This window comes from Caretta caretta, chromosome 2 (genome assembly GCF_965140235.1).
Source record: "Caretta caretta isolate rCarCar2 chromosome 2, rCarCar1.hap1, whole genome shotgun sequence".
Lineage (NCBI taxonomy): Eukaryota > Metazoa > Chordata > Testudines > Cheloniidae > Caretta > Caretta caretta.
The window spans coordinates 18631551-18646700 of record NC_134207.1 but is presented as its reverse complement, the minus strand read 5'-3'; the positions used below and the strand labels follow the sequence as shown (position 1 = coordinate 18646700).

The window sequence follows — 15150 nt, the reverse complement described above, 5'->3', positions numbered from 1 at the left end:
CGTCTGCAGGAGAGCAGAGTTGCAGGAGAAGTGGTGGTTGGATAAGCAGTTTTGCATATCTACTGCACCGTCTGCTGCCAGGACACAACAGCTGAGCAGGCTGCATGCTTGCCGTGGTATGGCGAGACAAGAGCAGCCGAGCAGAGTTGCAGTGGAAGAAGCCCTGCGAGACCACCAGGAGGGTAGGAGAGAAGAGTGGTGGATGATGATGGTAATATAGTGGACCTGCGAGGTGGATTCATCGCATCAGGAGAGCAGAGTGGCAGCGGAAGCGGTGGATGACTATGATGGTTAGCAATCCAACTGCACTGTCTGCTGAAAGCAGTATGGTGCCCGCATGGAAAATAGGTGCGAAACGATTGTCTACCATTGCTTTCACGGAGGGAGGGGCGACTGACGACATGTACCCAAAACCACCCACGACAATGTTTTTGCCCCATCAGGCATTGGGAGCTTAACCCAGAATTCCAATGGGCAGCGGAGTCTGCGGGAACTGTGGGATAGCTACCCACAGTGCAACGCTCTGAAAGTCGACGCCAGCCTCGGTACTATGGACGCACTCCGCCGACTTAATGCGCTTAGTGCATTAGTGTGGGGACACACACGATCGACTGTATAAAATCACTTTCTAAAAAATCGACTTCTATAAATTCGACCTATTTTCTTAGTGTAGACACATCCTTACTCTTCAATATCTCCCACTGTCAAACATAGACATTGGAGTTTTATTTTGTTTTATTTGGATTAATATAGTCCTCTGTCTACCTTGGTTACAACAATATTTGGATTTGTAAAGAGATCAGTAACCAACACCAAACATTGCTGTAACTGGGATAAATAGGGGGACAAGTTAAATGAACAGGAATGAAAGGATCACGGTTGTAATGGTAGATCTGGAAGTGTCACATATTCCACTGAACTAAACACAGAGAGGAGAGGTTCTCTTGGCTGTCAGATTAAACTATAGTTATCAAACTGTATCTTGTAAGAGAACTGCTACAAACTCACTCCAGAATAAGGAATCTTGGGACTTTCCTACCCTAGGAAGCCGCCTGTGGATGAAAAGAGCAAAAGAGAAACCTACAAGTTTGCTAAAAATGGGAAGTTACCTGGAATAATTCTATAGATGTGGGTAGAAGAAATCCAAGCAAAGCATTACATACCAAACATGAAAAAGGAGCAGGTGATGAAGGGTGCCCGCCCCCCAAGCAAAATAGAGCACCAATGATGTCTGTCACTCATGTTTACAAAAGGATAGATCCAACAAATCTCAATAACTTGCAAATGAGGGGACCAACCATGCCCCACACATCAAATCTGTACAGGAAACAGTTTGCAAGCAATCCACAGCATAATATACATTCATAAAGAGAGATCCAAGCAGTTTCAAATAATGAATCAGTCATTATCTTGTGTGTGGACATTTCACAAACGGGAGAAAAGCTAAATAATTTGTCCACTACACACAGTTTGCCGAACTCTAGTTAACAGTATCGGAACAGCATGCCTTGATTTATTGTACAGTCAGTCCTCTTCTAGCTCTTAATTCTTCTACGTTGAAGATTTACCTTCTGGTTCACTGTTTTCAGTATTGTAATGTGCCTCTCACTGCTCTATAGGTTATCAAAATGGAGAGGGGGAATAGGTGAGCCCATTGCTACCCCCTATGGAGTCAAGACTTTGAAGCAAATGGCCCAACAGCCCTCATCCCCCAATCCCAGAAGCACCAGGTGATTCAGAGCCCTTCATGGAATTTCCCAGGGGAATAACCTTTTAAGAAGGTACCAGCATCCTTCATGAAGGAGAGACTCAGCAACCACTGCCAGCAGCGTCAGAAGATGGGGCAAGGGGACAAGCAGAGGCTACCTCTCCCCAATGGTGCTAAGACTTTGGGGGCACATGGCCCCAGCAAAAGCCTTCTCTTTCCCAGCAGTACAAGGTGGTGAGTCATTCACAGCCTTGGGAGCCCTGATGAGGTCCACAATTCTGGAGTTTTTCAGCTGTTCTGGGGACCTGGGTGTATGTGTGTGTGTGTGGGGGGAGAGGGAGGGTAACTGAGTAAGCAGTCAGGTAATGGGCAGGCCTCAGTGTAACCTTCCCAGCCTCAAATTGTAGTTACCACACCATAAACTCCATAAACGATCAGCGTACTTTCTGTCTTTTGTACCTGACATCTACAGGACCCACCCGTGTCCTGTGCAGAGCAGCAGAGAATGGGACCCTGATTCTAATTGTGGCCTCTGAGTGCTGCTGTAATAACACCATTGCCACATCATCTGAGTTCCTGCAAGCCATTTCTGCACTCTGAAGATAGGCAAAACCAAGAGTTATCAAGTTTACAAACTGAATGGTCCAGAAAAGCCATAATAAATTCAGAAAAAATTAGTGCTCCCATGTCATTATACAAATTAGGTAGAGTATCTCGCTAGAGATTTGAATTGCCAAAGGCACAGTCCTGAACTATTAGGGAGATGGAATAGATGATATAATAAGTCTTTTCAGTATCTAACTTCTATGATGTGTCAATTTCTTCTTGGTTTACCTTGTCATACCTACATATGGACTGCAGAATATATAGGGCTCAATTAAAAAAAAAGACACTGTTCAATGGTTTTTGACAAAAATAGGTATTTTTGTTTGTAAAAGATGCATTGACATACATAGATGCAAGTGTCACACTGGGAAATTGCAATTGTGCATGCAGCTGGATCTTTTGCAAACAAAATCTTAGGTACACATTTCTGAAAATTAGGCATTATTTTAGCACTATCCATTGTTTTGAACTTCCTAGAATCCCAAAGCTAAATAAATTGATGAAAGAGAATGAACCTTAACTCCAAATTTCCTTTTGTCAGTCTTCACCTTTAAATAATGCATATGAAATGTAATTTCATTTTTGAAAAAGAATGTATGAACAAATATAAATAAATTAAAGGAGATAAAAGAAATGTTTCCACAGATATTATAAGTGAATACTAGATGTTGGAATCATGAAGACAAAAGAGCCATTAAACTGTCAGTTTGGCTTTGACTCAAAGACACATAAGTGATTAATGCATTAGAAATCTGCAGGATGGATGGCCCATGACATATTGATAACATATAAGGCCTCTTGTTTCTCAATGTGAATGGAATGGTTACTACTGACATTCACAGACATACAACACATCTATCCATTTATCAGTGATTCATTGTCAATACAAATGAATGAGGCACATCTATTGGCCTGATGATAACTGTGTGTCCAGACAGATAGACAATATAATGGACAAGTTCGATAAATTCCATTTTCAAGATCTGAAATTTCAGGATTATGTGGACATCCAGCAGACCATTTTCTGAGATTTCACAGCCGTTTACTGATATTTATTTTGACTGTATGTAATTATACACAGATTGGGAGAACAGCCATATGTAGCAGTGCAGTTACCTGCATTAGCACTATAAGAGAACCTCTGTTTCCCTTCCCCACTGTTTCCTCCTCATTGTGAGGAAGAGAAACTAAAAAAAGTAAAATGTTTTAGCATCTTTCATCTGGGCACCAGTCCTTTAATATTTTGTACTGAGTCTGAATTCTGACAGGAAATCCTGAGTGTGGTAATCAGAGAGAAGAAACATTGTATCTGGCACAGACCCCAGACATTATGGACAGCACTGCAGCTGGACTGGTGCACTAACACCTGCTGGGACAGTGCAGCAGTAGGAATTACATTTTTATTGGTAAAATTTGTCTCACTTTCCTTCCTTACAGCTGAGGCCTGGGGAAGCAGGATTCACTAGGGCTTGGGAGGAAGCTAGCAGAGGATGAAGGAAGGATTGGGCCTAAGGCTAGGTTTGAGAAACTGTGAGGTTACCAACAGATTGAAAATTGGATCAGGTCCAGGAACACAGAAGCAGTGGAGTGGGATCCAGGAGGAAGACAGAGGGTAAAGACGAGTAAACTGCAGAGTAAGGACAAAACTGATCAACTGCATGTAATTTAGGAGGGGAAACCAACAGTGCATGGGATTAATTACAACAATCATATTCACAGCAACTGTTGTTAACTAGCTTAATGTTGCTGGTGAATTCAGACAAGAACCATATTTTATCATAAAGAAAAGGAGTCCTTGTGGTACCTTAGAGACTAACCAATTTATTTGAGCATAAGCTTTCGTGAGCGCATCCGATGAAGTGAGCTGTAGCTCACGAAATAAATTGGTTAGTCTCTAAGGTGCCACAAGTACTCCTTTTCTTTTTGCGAATACAGACTAACACGGCTGTTACTCTGAAACCTGTCATATTTTATCATGTATCAACAAAGGTACACACACTGTTTAAATGGAATAATTTGCAGGGGAAGGGAAATCTGAAACTACCTCATTTAGTGGAAAGCTGGTGCATTCCAAAGGCAACAAAATACTGCATTTCAGAAGTATCTCTGAGGCTGGCAGGGATAGTTTTAGCAATATCCAGGGAAAACTGTCTCCCCACAAAAGCAGGTAAATTCCTTGCCTGTACACACCCATTCTCCTTCAATTTAAATACTGGATGCAAGTTTACATAAATGCTGTTGCATAATTTTTTGACAAAAGATGCAAACAGTAATGCAAATTATGTACAATACATGGTATGTTGTCACTGTCCAGTTAGTTTCCTCTAGTCTAGGGTAAAGGAAGGAATCAAACTTGGAATAGCAGCAGTTCAAGAATCAAAGAGCATATAAGGTCTCTCAGTAAGTTCAATCGTCTGAAAACCTATGAAATGGGGTCAGTTTTTGCTGCTGTCCCTAGTAGTTGCTAACACCATTAAGAATGGGAGTCTGCATTTAAGTCCCTATGAAGCATAAAATAATTGAATTTCTCAATGAAGTATGATTGGTCTGATGTTCAAGAGCTTTAAGTAGGTCAAATAAGGTGTAGCATATAGAAACTATGAGTAAGCTAGCTGCTACTCAGATGAGAGTAATGCCCAATAAAGTGTCAATTATACAGAATTTTCATAAAAGGAGAGATACATACCCACCACTCTTGGTCCTCTTCACCAGTTACTATAATTACTTCTCCTTCAACAAATGTAAGCTCATCATCATTGTCTGCTTGACAGTCATAAATGGTCTTCACTCTCCTAACTTTGTTTTTCCCCTAAAAAGTAAATACAATTTTAGCTGAAAGAGCTGAGAAAGGGGATAAATATATAGAATTTAAATTTGGAGTTTTGGCTATGATTTATTCTACAAATCCAGTGCATTTTACCAGCAGTTTATATCTCTGATTGCAGGGGGAACCCTGCCCTCCCCATCTCCCCTGCCTGCTCCCCAGCTCATCATGCCAATGTGCCTTGTTTCATCAAGGTTTTTAAACAACTAAATCTAGATTATATAGTCTGTATTCAAAAATACAATGTTAGAAAGCCTGACATCTAACTACTTCCTAATTAAATGATTTAGGCCCCACCTATATTTACTTAGACTAGAAAATAGTTTTAACAATGGTTCTGACATGGTCTTAGTCTATATACACTATCCCTTTAATGTGTATTAGAATTAAGAACTGGCCAAAACCAAATTAAAATCCAATCGCCGATGAAATTCAGAAAGATAGGGGAACTAAGGAAGTTACTGAATTCAAACCCCAGTATCTATACCTCTACTAAAGTTTTGGTTCCAGGTCCAGTGCAAAACCAAAATGAACCTATTCTTTGGTTCTGGAATAGACACAGACTAAATCTAGCAAGACAATATTTTCATGAAATTTTGACTCAATGGCTGAAATTCCACATGAAGATCTACTCTAAGATGAGTGGCACTATTTTAGGCTGGTTTCAGAGTAACAGCCGTGTTAGTCTACTAACCAATTTATTTGAGCATGAGCTTTCGTGAGCTACAGCTCACTTCATCGGATGCATACCGTGGAAACTGATGAAGTGAGCTGTAGCTCACGAAAGCTCATGCTCAAATAAATTGGTTAGTCTCTAAGGTGCCACAAGTACTCCTTTTATTTTAGGCTGCTCTCTTATGAGAATGGCTTGTGTTAATTATTCTGAACCCAAACACAATCAGTAGGTCTGATTCTGCGCTAGACTGTCAATTCATATCCAAACACTGCCCCTCTCTAGATGCAGCCTGTTTTTCTGGGAACTGTGTAAACAGTTTCCAAACTTTACTACCTTGCAAGTATATGATCTGTTATTGTATATCACATTTCAAACACTCAAAGACTAAAGGAAGGCAAATGATAAAAGTTTCAGAAGCAACAACTAAGAAGGATGGTAAGCAAACCATGCAAGCTTAGTCAATAAGACAATGTGAGACTCTAAAAAAATAAGATTGAGGTGGAGATGGCACCTGTTTGCAAATATATAAAGGAATATTGTATAAAAGGGAAGGGATCCATTAGTCAAAACTGGATTTAATATGATGTACTAAAAATCACATTAAATATTAAGAAAACCTTTACAAACTTCAAACCAGTTAGGCAAGAGAGCAAACTATCATGTCTTAGGGTATGTCTACACTACCCGCTGGATCACCAGGCAGCAATCGATCCAGCGGGGATCGATTTATCGCGACTAGTCTAGATGCGATAAATTGATCCCCGAGCGCTCTCCCGTTGACCCCTGTAATTGTGAATAACATAGCTGAAGTCGACATACTTAGATGGACACCGTGGTGAAGATACCACGGTAAGTCCATCTAAGTATGTCGACTTCAGCTATGTTATTCACCCCCCACCCCAGTGTAGACCAGGGCTATGTAAATTAGATGAAGATAAACTGTTCCTATTATACCTAAGTTTGTTAGATGTGAATTACATTAAAGTGTAGTGGTGAGAACTCCAGATTGGGTTCCAGTTCTGTTCCCACCTTTGCCACTGACTTGCTCCACGACCTTTGGCAAGTCAAAATTTCCCTCTGTGCTTCTATGGGCCCTTTTGTAAATACAATGATACTTATGCACCTTTGTTAAGCATATAGGTGCTAAATATTTGAACTGTTACATTGTGAAAGTTGATTTTTTGTGGTTGACATTTTAAGTTTTGTAACAATTATTAAAAAGGAAGTTTAAAATAAAACCTATTAAACCCTTTTCTAAATATGTTCAAAATCAAATATATGTCCCAGTTATTTTATATGTAGGAAACAGAGAGCAAAGAATTAAAGACAGAAAGCTTTAAAAATGTTTTTAACTCAACGCTCAGAAAGTCACCACATATTGCAGAAACATAATTTGCACCCTTAACACTGCCAAAAATGCTCTGGTGAATTTAAATGGAGTGCCTTGCTCCCAGGCCTGACCTTTTAATGTTTTTATACTCCTTTTGGCATGCAAGAGGCTTTACCATCAGAAACATTATCTGTTGAAACCGTTCAAAAGCATACATCTGTGCTCAAATTTGTGAGTTGTTGCCTGTTTTGTGCACATAACTCAAGTGCAGTCTTTTTGCAAATTTAGCTTTAGGAGAACTTCAAAGCTTGCCATGAGGCTTTCAGCATGTTGGAATAATAGAACTACCCACCATATTTATTTTCCTGGGAAGCGGCACTGGGGTCTCTGGCAGAGTATGTGTCACATCATTAGAATCTTCAGATACTTGCTTTTGGACGGTATCTCTAGAGTGTACATTTGGAGAAAGATCTATGGAGTGAGATTTCTGATTTGCCTCTGAGGGCTGAGGCTTTGGTGATGATTCTCCAGCTTGAGTTTTAACCAATACCTCTCCTAGCTGAGGTTTTGGAGGCAGGTCCTTCATTTGTGGCTTTGGTGGTAAGTCTCCAAGTTGTGGTTTTGGTGGCAAATCTCCAAGCTGAGGTTTTGGGGGTAATTCTCCTGGTTTTGGGGGTAGTTCTCCAATTGGAGGTTTCTGGGTGAGTTCCACAGGCTGAGGCTTTGGGGGCAAGTCTCCAGGTTGTGGTTTCTGTGGCAGATCGACAGACTGTGAAGACTTCTGAAAGATTTCCAGGTGTTGATTAGATCTATCTATTGAAAGATGATGACTGGTTTCTATTTTTCTTAGTGCCACTAAAACAGAAAGCAAAATCAGGATATTTCCACATGTATTTCACGTTCAGACAGACAGTCTCATTTCCCCATATTACATTTAAGGAGAATCTGAAGTATGCAAGACAACTTCTTTTCTTCTAGAAAGATTTATTTACATCATACAAAATACAGAAAGAGAATTTCTATTTCAGGCTAACTCCAAGTACAGATATCGACAATAAAAGAAACTAAAAAGCTCAAGACCTAGCAGTTATCTTCAATAACTGAAGATGTCAGACATACTCTGAGTTACCTTTCACACATTTTAAATAAAACACTATTTCCCAACAGTTGAAATTAATAAGCAATATTATATTTGTGATGTAAAAGAAAGGATTGAAATTTTAAAAAACGATATTGCCTTGTAGTTTATCTACAAGAGCTGGAAAATACGCAGGTCCTTTCAATCAACATTTATTTTTACATTTTCTTAGTTTCACTGCTCTTTCTTCCTTAGACTCGTCCATTAAGTGTGCCAAGCAAAACTTGACTGGCATGAGTGTACTTAGATATATTTTACAGGTATATATGTATGAAGCCTGATACTGAGAGAGTAAGCGCCTTGATGAAAGTACCACATCATTTTGACTCAGAAAAAGGGATAATTTCATACTGTGTTCAGCATTTGCTTTTAGGTCAAGCAACACTGTCAAGAATGATAGGTCCACACATTTAAACTTACCACAAAATAATATCACACATATACACTATTTATAATATAACCTACTACAAAAACACATTCACATCATTATATACGATGATCCTGATTTTTAGATGAGAATTGTGCACACATTACTACAAGTGAGAGACGATTTAGCCATACATGTATATAAGAATGACTTCTACAAACATGTCGTAACACATATGCAAATAAGGCACAAATGAATCAAGTTCAGGCTGAAAATCAGGCCAAGCAGTTTATTTTAACTGCACTCCTGATATTAAATACATTTTAATTAGTCCTCCAAAATGAGCGCTTCAAATAAAACAGAATATCAGATTTGTTGCTAGGTAACACACCCCTCATAAAGGCTGGAACAACCACTTGCTATGGTTTGAGAGTTCTGTATATGGCCCCAAAGTAATTTCAGCCCACAATGACAGTCAGCTCTAACCTAATTTTATACCAAGTGAATATTGACTTATTTTGTAGTGACACCTGTCATCTCAATGACACCTTAAAAGGAAACTGCTGAACTGAATTAATTTTCTTACCTGTAAAAAACTGAATTTTTAAAATTTGTATTTAGTTTTTGCCACTAATGCTTTGCATTTCTCTTATCTTGCAGAATGGCCAGATTCATTCTCTGGTTCTCATACTTTGGAACAATACAGTTGTAATATCCACTGACACACACACACTGGCATATGTAAAACTGTGCTATATTTTATATGCTTACCCTCACTGTGTGTGCTCACATGTGTGTGTGCATGTGTGAAGGGGTGTATGTATATTTCTCTGTTTTCTCCAGTTCTTCAATTAATTCTGGCACATCACTCAGAGAAAGAGGCTTCCATTGACCACCTTTTCCTCCCAATCTTCTACTCTGTTTCTCAAAATGTTCCACTTTACAGACTATGGTACAGGAAAGCTCCTAGGACCAGTGGTAGTCCATAAACCATAGTGTGAAAGTAATGCATTATCCTGTATATTACAAAGATTAATTGTTATGATCTCTCATTTTCAAGCACTCACTTAAACCTTTGTGTTTTAGCAATAGGAAATCTTACCTTACATGTTAAGGTATAGATTTTCCCCTTTTGTATATATGCACAGCATACAATGTTTTCTTGGTTGGTTTCAAACCATTTATATTTGCAAGTTTCTTACCAAAACTTCATATTGGTTATAATGTATTTGCATGTTCTCATGCAGGGCTGTCCCTAGCTATTCTGGCGCCCTATGCAGGCCCCCCGCAGGGTGGGAGCCAGGCCGCCGGGCGGGGAGAGGCTGACCCCAGGCCTCTGCGGGGGAAGGAGGAGGGCTGGTTTGGGGGGCAGGGGGAACTGCCCCCCAGCACTCACCGGCAGTGTGGCTGGGTTGCTGCACTTCCCACCATCAGGGAGTGCAGGCCTGCCCCTGTAGCAGTCCTCAGGGGAGTGGGGGCGGGGCTGGGGGCGGAACAGAGTGGTGGCTTTGGGGAAGGGGTGGAGTGGGGGCGGGGCTGGGGCAGAGTAGGGGCGGGAAGAGGAGGGGCTGCACCAAATTTTCTGGTGCCCTACACAACTGCGTACAGGTAGGGACGGCCCTGTTCTCATGCATACACTAGGTGAAATTTTTCAGACAAAACTTCTTTTGCTGAAAAATGTAAATTCAGGTCCAGCAAAACATTCTGTGAATTCGAGTTGATTTTAGCCAACTGTTTTGGTCAAAACAAAACAAGCAAATGTCAAAACAGTCTTTTTTGATATTGTCAGCTAGAGTCACAAGGGGATTTAGGCGCCATTCACAAAATTGAGGAGGTGCTGTTGGTGTTATAACCTTTAGCCCTGTGGTTAGGGCACTCACGTGTGACGTGGGCGACCAAGGATTGAATCCCCACTCTGGAGCAAGAACTTGAACCCAGGTATCACCCCTCTCAGGGGAGTGCCTTAACCATTAGGCTATAAGCTATTCTGGGTTGGGTCTCTCTATCTAACCTGTTCAAGCTATTCCACTTGGTATAAAATACTTGAATAGCCATTGGCTTAGAGAGAGAATGACGCTATAGCTCAGTGGTTAGAGCACTGACCTAGAAGGGCAACAGCTGGGTTCCAGTCCAGTCCCTGCTTCAGTGAATACTTAATTATTTATACGAAGTCAAACAGCTTCAACAGGAAAGACTGAGACTCACCCCATAATATCCGGTAATCCTGTAGTATACCCTATAGTATGAAAGACTTATGTAATTGTTATCTCACTGAACTCTGACAAAACAAAAAGGGAAGACTTTTAACCTCTCTTCTTGGCCCTGAACAATTAGAATAGGGGGATTTTTTTCAAAAAGAACCTAAGCGACTCAGGAGCCTGAAGCACATTTTCAGAAGTGACCTTAGTTCCATTGATTTTCAAGTAACTTTTGTAAATGGGATTTGGAATCCCAAGTCACTTAGACAATTTTGAAAATTTCCCCCCCTAGATTTGTATTATTTACCGTTTATATTGCAGTAATAACAACAGACTCCAATCAGTGTCATTGGTCCATTGTGCTAAGTACTGTATAAATACATGTGAACATGTGGTTCTTCTGCAAGGAGCTTATGATCTTGGAATAAACCAGTAATGAAGGAGGACAATAAAAATACACAGATTCTTACTGATTTTCCTCCAGGTTCTGCAGGATTTCAGCTTTTGTACTAAAAATATGTTTAGTCTTTTTACAAAATCCTTGCTGAAAAATCCCTATAGATTTTGCCAGAATTTCCAGATTTGTGTTGTCCCAGAAATAAATGTTTTTTGCTCAAAACACCAAATTTCTGAAGACCCTTATGATTTATCATCACTTGTTTAACACACACACAGATGCACCAAAATTCAACTATGTATATATCTTTTAAAAAGGTCTTACCTTTTTGAGGTAGTTTAGGAAGAACTCTTGGGCCAAGTGCAGTCTTTGCGGTCCCCGTGCTAATCAATAGATATGAACTATCAGTACTTAAACTTCTGAACAATGAGCTAACTGTGTCCCATTTCTAGTACCACCCACCCACTTTTCGGAAAAAAAATTATAGTAAGAGTTTATGCATAGCCAGGACACACAATGTTGTCCATGAAACAGCCCTGAAACTCAAAGCAGTGTTGGAAGTGGGCTTGGATTATTCAAATAAAGGAAAAAGCTGTGCAAAGCCTACGCATTGTTCATGCTGCATGGCACATCTGTTCCATAGATAACAATTTGTGCATACATTTATATTTAGAAAACTGCTTAAATTGAGAGAGCAATTCAACTGACAGATTTTGTTTAAAGAAGAAGCAATAAAAGGACAAGTCAAGAACTTAAATTAACACATTAAAATAACCATATTAAGTACATAGGTAATACATTCCAAAAGCATGCAATTATGGCCTAAGATAGTCTATCTTTTTCTTTGTGTGCTTCACAGTTCACCCCATGTGTATACTATCTGTTATAGGTAAGTTTGCCAAAACATTCCACCTGTTTTTTCAGTTGTGGATATCTTTTCAAAATCTTCAACAATTAGGCTCAAGTTTTTCAAGCCTAGTCTTGGTTCAAGGGTGAAACTTTTTGAAAGTCTGAACAACAAAATTTGAGTCATGTGTACACAAGGAATATGAAAAAATACACACACACCAATAAAAATGCCTTATGAATTTTTCTTGAACCCATTTTGCACAGAAACAATTTGGGGATTAAGAGATAACTCTTCTTGATAAATGTCTGAGTATTCTGGTGAAAACTGGTTTTGATTTGGTTAAATTATGAGACTCTGAAAATTGCATTTTGTGTATGCTTCGTAGATAATAAAAGAGATTTCACAACCATGTGCCAACATGCCAAGGGAAGACAGACTGCTCTCCATCAGACAGATCCTCAGCTCGTGAAAGTTTTCATAGGTCCATTGACTTCAATAAGGTAGAGCTCCATATGAGTCCTACCGATTTTACTCCATATTAAAATAATGAGCGAATGAAGCAAAGCTTTGATCTTCTAGTAAATGTTGCCCAGGGAAGTGCAAAGTGAATTAAGCAATTTTTTAAGAAATCATTTTCTTTGCCCCTCTACTCTTCCTCCACTAATACTCTGTTCTCCTCTCCTCTACACTTTCCCTTTACTTGACACCCTATGTGAAGTGCCATCTGACATGATAAACTGCCAGTGAATAGCAGATTTGAATCATTCAAATGAGCGAGATCACTTTCATGGATTTTTTTTTTATAGCAAGGGCTGCAGTGTGTTTAAACACTGTCGTTTATTAAATAATTATTGTAATTTTCATTTTTTTCTAAGGGTACACCACTTTCTGTACAACCACAGAATTACATCAATGCTTCCCTAAGTATAAAATTTCCACTTTCAAGGGGTTACATGCTTTAAACTGGTAAATACGAGTGGTATAGTACATATAAAAAGAGTAGTATTTTGCGCTTAACATGTCATGCATGTCTAACATACAAACACAAGAAAGACAACAAAAACAATGTTCTGATAAGATCTCACTATGAACCTTTTTTTTAGATCATGCACAGATGTTATAAGCATTAGACTTATTCAGGAGCATAATTCAAGGATAAAAGCATGTTGCAAAGAGATACAGGAACATAATCTCCTTGTGTGGTGTAAAACTGTCCAAAATATACACTGTAAGATGATGATGAAGGTGCATTTAAGAGATTATTATGGTTTTGAATATGAATGGTCACCTTATGGAACGCTCCACAAAATGAGAGTATGAGTCTTACATTTTAATAGACAAAAACCACTGAACAAATATATTATCAGATTAGGGGATTTAACTACTGTATGTGAGTGAGCAGATACTGTTAAAACTGGAAGGGTTCCACTTCCCAGCTGACCCATTGGCTGACCTTGTTAGTTCAGGCTACTGACCTTATTTAAAAGCATTTGCCTCATTAACTCAGTATATTCCTAACCAAACTACTATTTGGCCTGGGACCAGCCAAATAGTGCCAAGAAAAGGGAAAATTTCTGACCTGTTATTCTGCTTTTCTGAAGCTATCATTTTGACAAGCTTCTCACTTCTGGGTCTCAGCTCTTTAACATGAGACTCGTGGAACTCCACAAGCTCTTAAGTGTTATGGCACTTAAGGACAATGGCAGCAAGGTGGGGAAAAAAAGCCACACTCTCTAGTGGCTGTTCTGCACCACCATGAGTTTAACTACTGCTTCAGGAATGTTTAGTTATTTCCAACTGCCTCGGAGGCAAAGAACACAAAGAAAAAAGCAAGCCAACCGAAGTTATAAAAAAATCTGCCTAAAAATAAAAATCAAGGTGCAAAAATTCAGTAACACCTCAGTAAAGATTAATGTAAAACAATGAGGGCAGATGATCAGTTGAGTAAGAATCTTGTCAGAATATTTTTCAATAAGCAGAATTCAATCAATCCTCTGATGCATAGGCAGCCTCAATGCTGGCATTTGTTAACCTGTGAGTGTTTGATTTTGTAACATGAATAAAGATTTTTAGATGTAGTTTTCGAGGTTTATTTATTTATTTATTTTTTTAAAAGAAAAATGAAAAAAAAAAAATGACATGCAACTGTAACAATCCTCACACAACCACCTTCAAAAAACAAGTGGTCATCTGAGTTTGAACTTGGGGTTTTGCAACCAAAACTCAGTCCTCTATCACTTGAGCTAAAAGAGCAAGTCCACTGGCTGGCAGTAGCTGAAGGCCGCACTAGGCGGCACAGTATGGGGAGGAAGTGAGCAGTCCTTTGTGGAGAAAGAACAGGTTAAGGACTATTTAGAAAAGCTTGACATGCACAAGTCCATGGGGCCAGATCTAATGCATCCTAGAGTGCTGAGGGAGTTGGCTGACGTAATTGCAGAGCCACTGACCATTATCTTTGAAAACTCGTGGTGATTGGGGTTGGTCCTGGAAGATTGGAAAAAGGCAAATCTAGTGCCCATCTTTAAAAAAGGGAAGAAGGAGGATCTGGGGAACTACAGACCAGTCAGCCTCATCTCTGTCCTCAGAAAAATCATGGAGCAGGTCTTCAAGAAATCCATTTTGAAGCACTTGGAGGACAGGAAGGTGACCAGGAACAGTCAACATGGATTCACGCAGGGCAAGTTATGCTGATTGCCTTCTATGATGAGATAACTGGCTCTGTGGATATGGGGAACGTGATGGATGTGATATACCTTGACTTTAGCAAAGCTTTTGATGCAGTCTCCCACAGTATTCTTGCCAGCAAGTTAAAGAAGATTGGATGAATGGACTATAAGGTGGATAGAAAGCTGGCTAGATCGTCAGGCTCAATGGGTAGTGATCAACGGCTTGATGTCTAGCTGGGAGCCGGTATCAAGTGGAGTGCCCCCCAGGTCGGTCCTGCGGCCGCTTTTGTTCAACATCTTCATTAATGATTTGGATGATGGGATGGATTGCACGCTCAGCAAGTTTGCAGATGACACTAAGCTGGGGGGAGAGGTAGATATGCTGGAGGG

General features: G+C 39.7%; 1 protein-coding gene across 6 annotated transcripts in view; it reads right to left on the bottom strand.

Annotated features, from left to right (window-relative positions):
* The window catches only part of ASAP1 (ArfGAP with SH3 domain, ankyrin repeat and PH domain 1), a 362608-nt gene that overhangs the window by 6707 nt on the left and 340751 nt on the right, over nucleotides 1-15150 (bottom strand). For 5 of the 6 annotated variants that reach the window (XM_048841649.2, XM_048841648.2, XM_048841651.2 and 2 more), the window contains 3 exons: nucleotides 11569-11627; nucleotides 7497-7999; nucleotides 5001-5123 (listed from right to left, as the gene is read on the bottom strand). In XM_048841649.2, coding sequence (XP_048697606.1) covers nucleotides 5001-5123; nucleotides 7497-7999; nucleotides 11569-11627 — 685 coding nt within the window. The remainder of the gene's footprint in view (nucleotides 1-5000; nucleotides 5124-7496; nucleotides 8000-11568; nucleotides 11628-15150) is intronic. The other variant, XM_048841653.2, reaches the window with a different exon arrangement.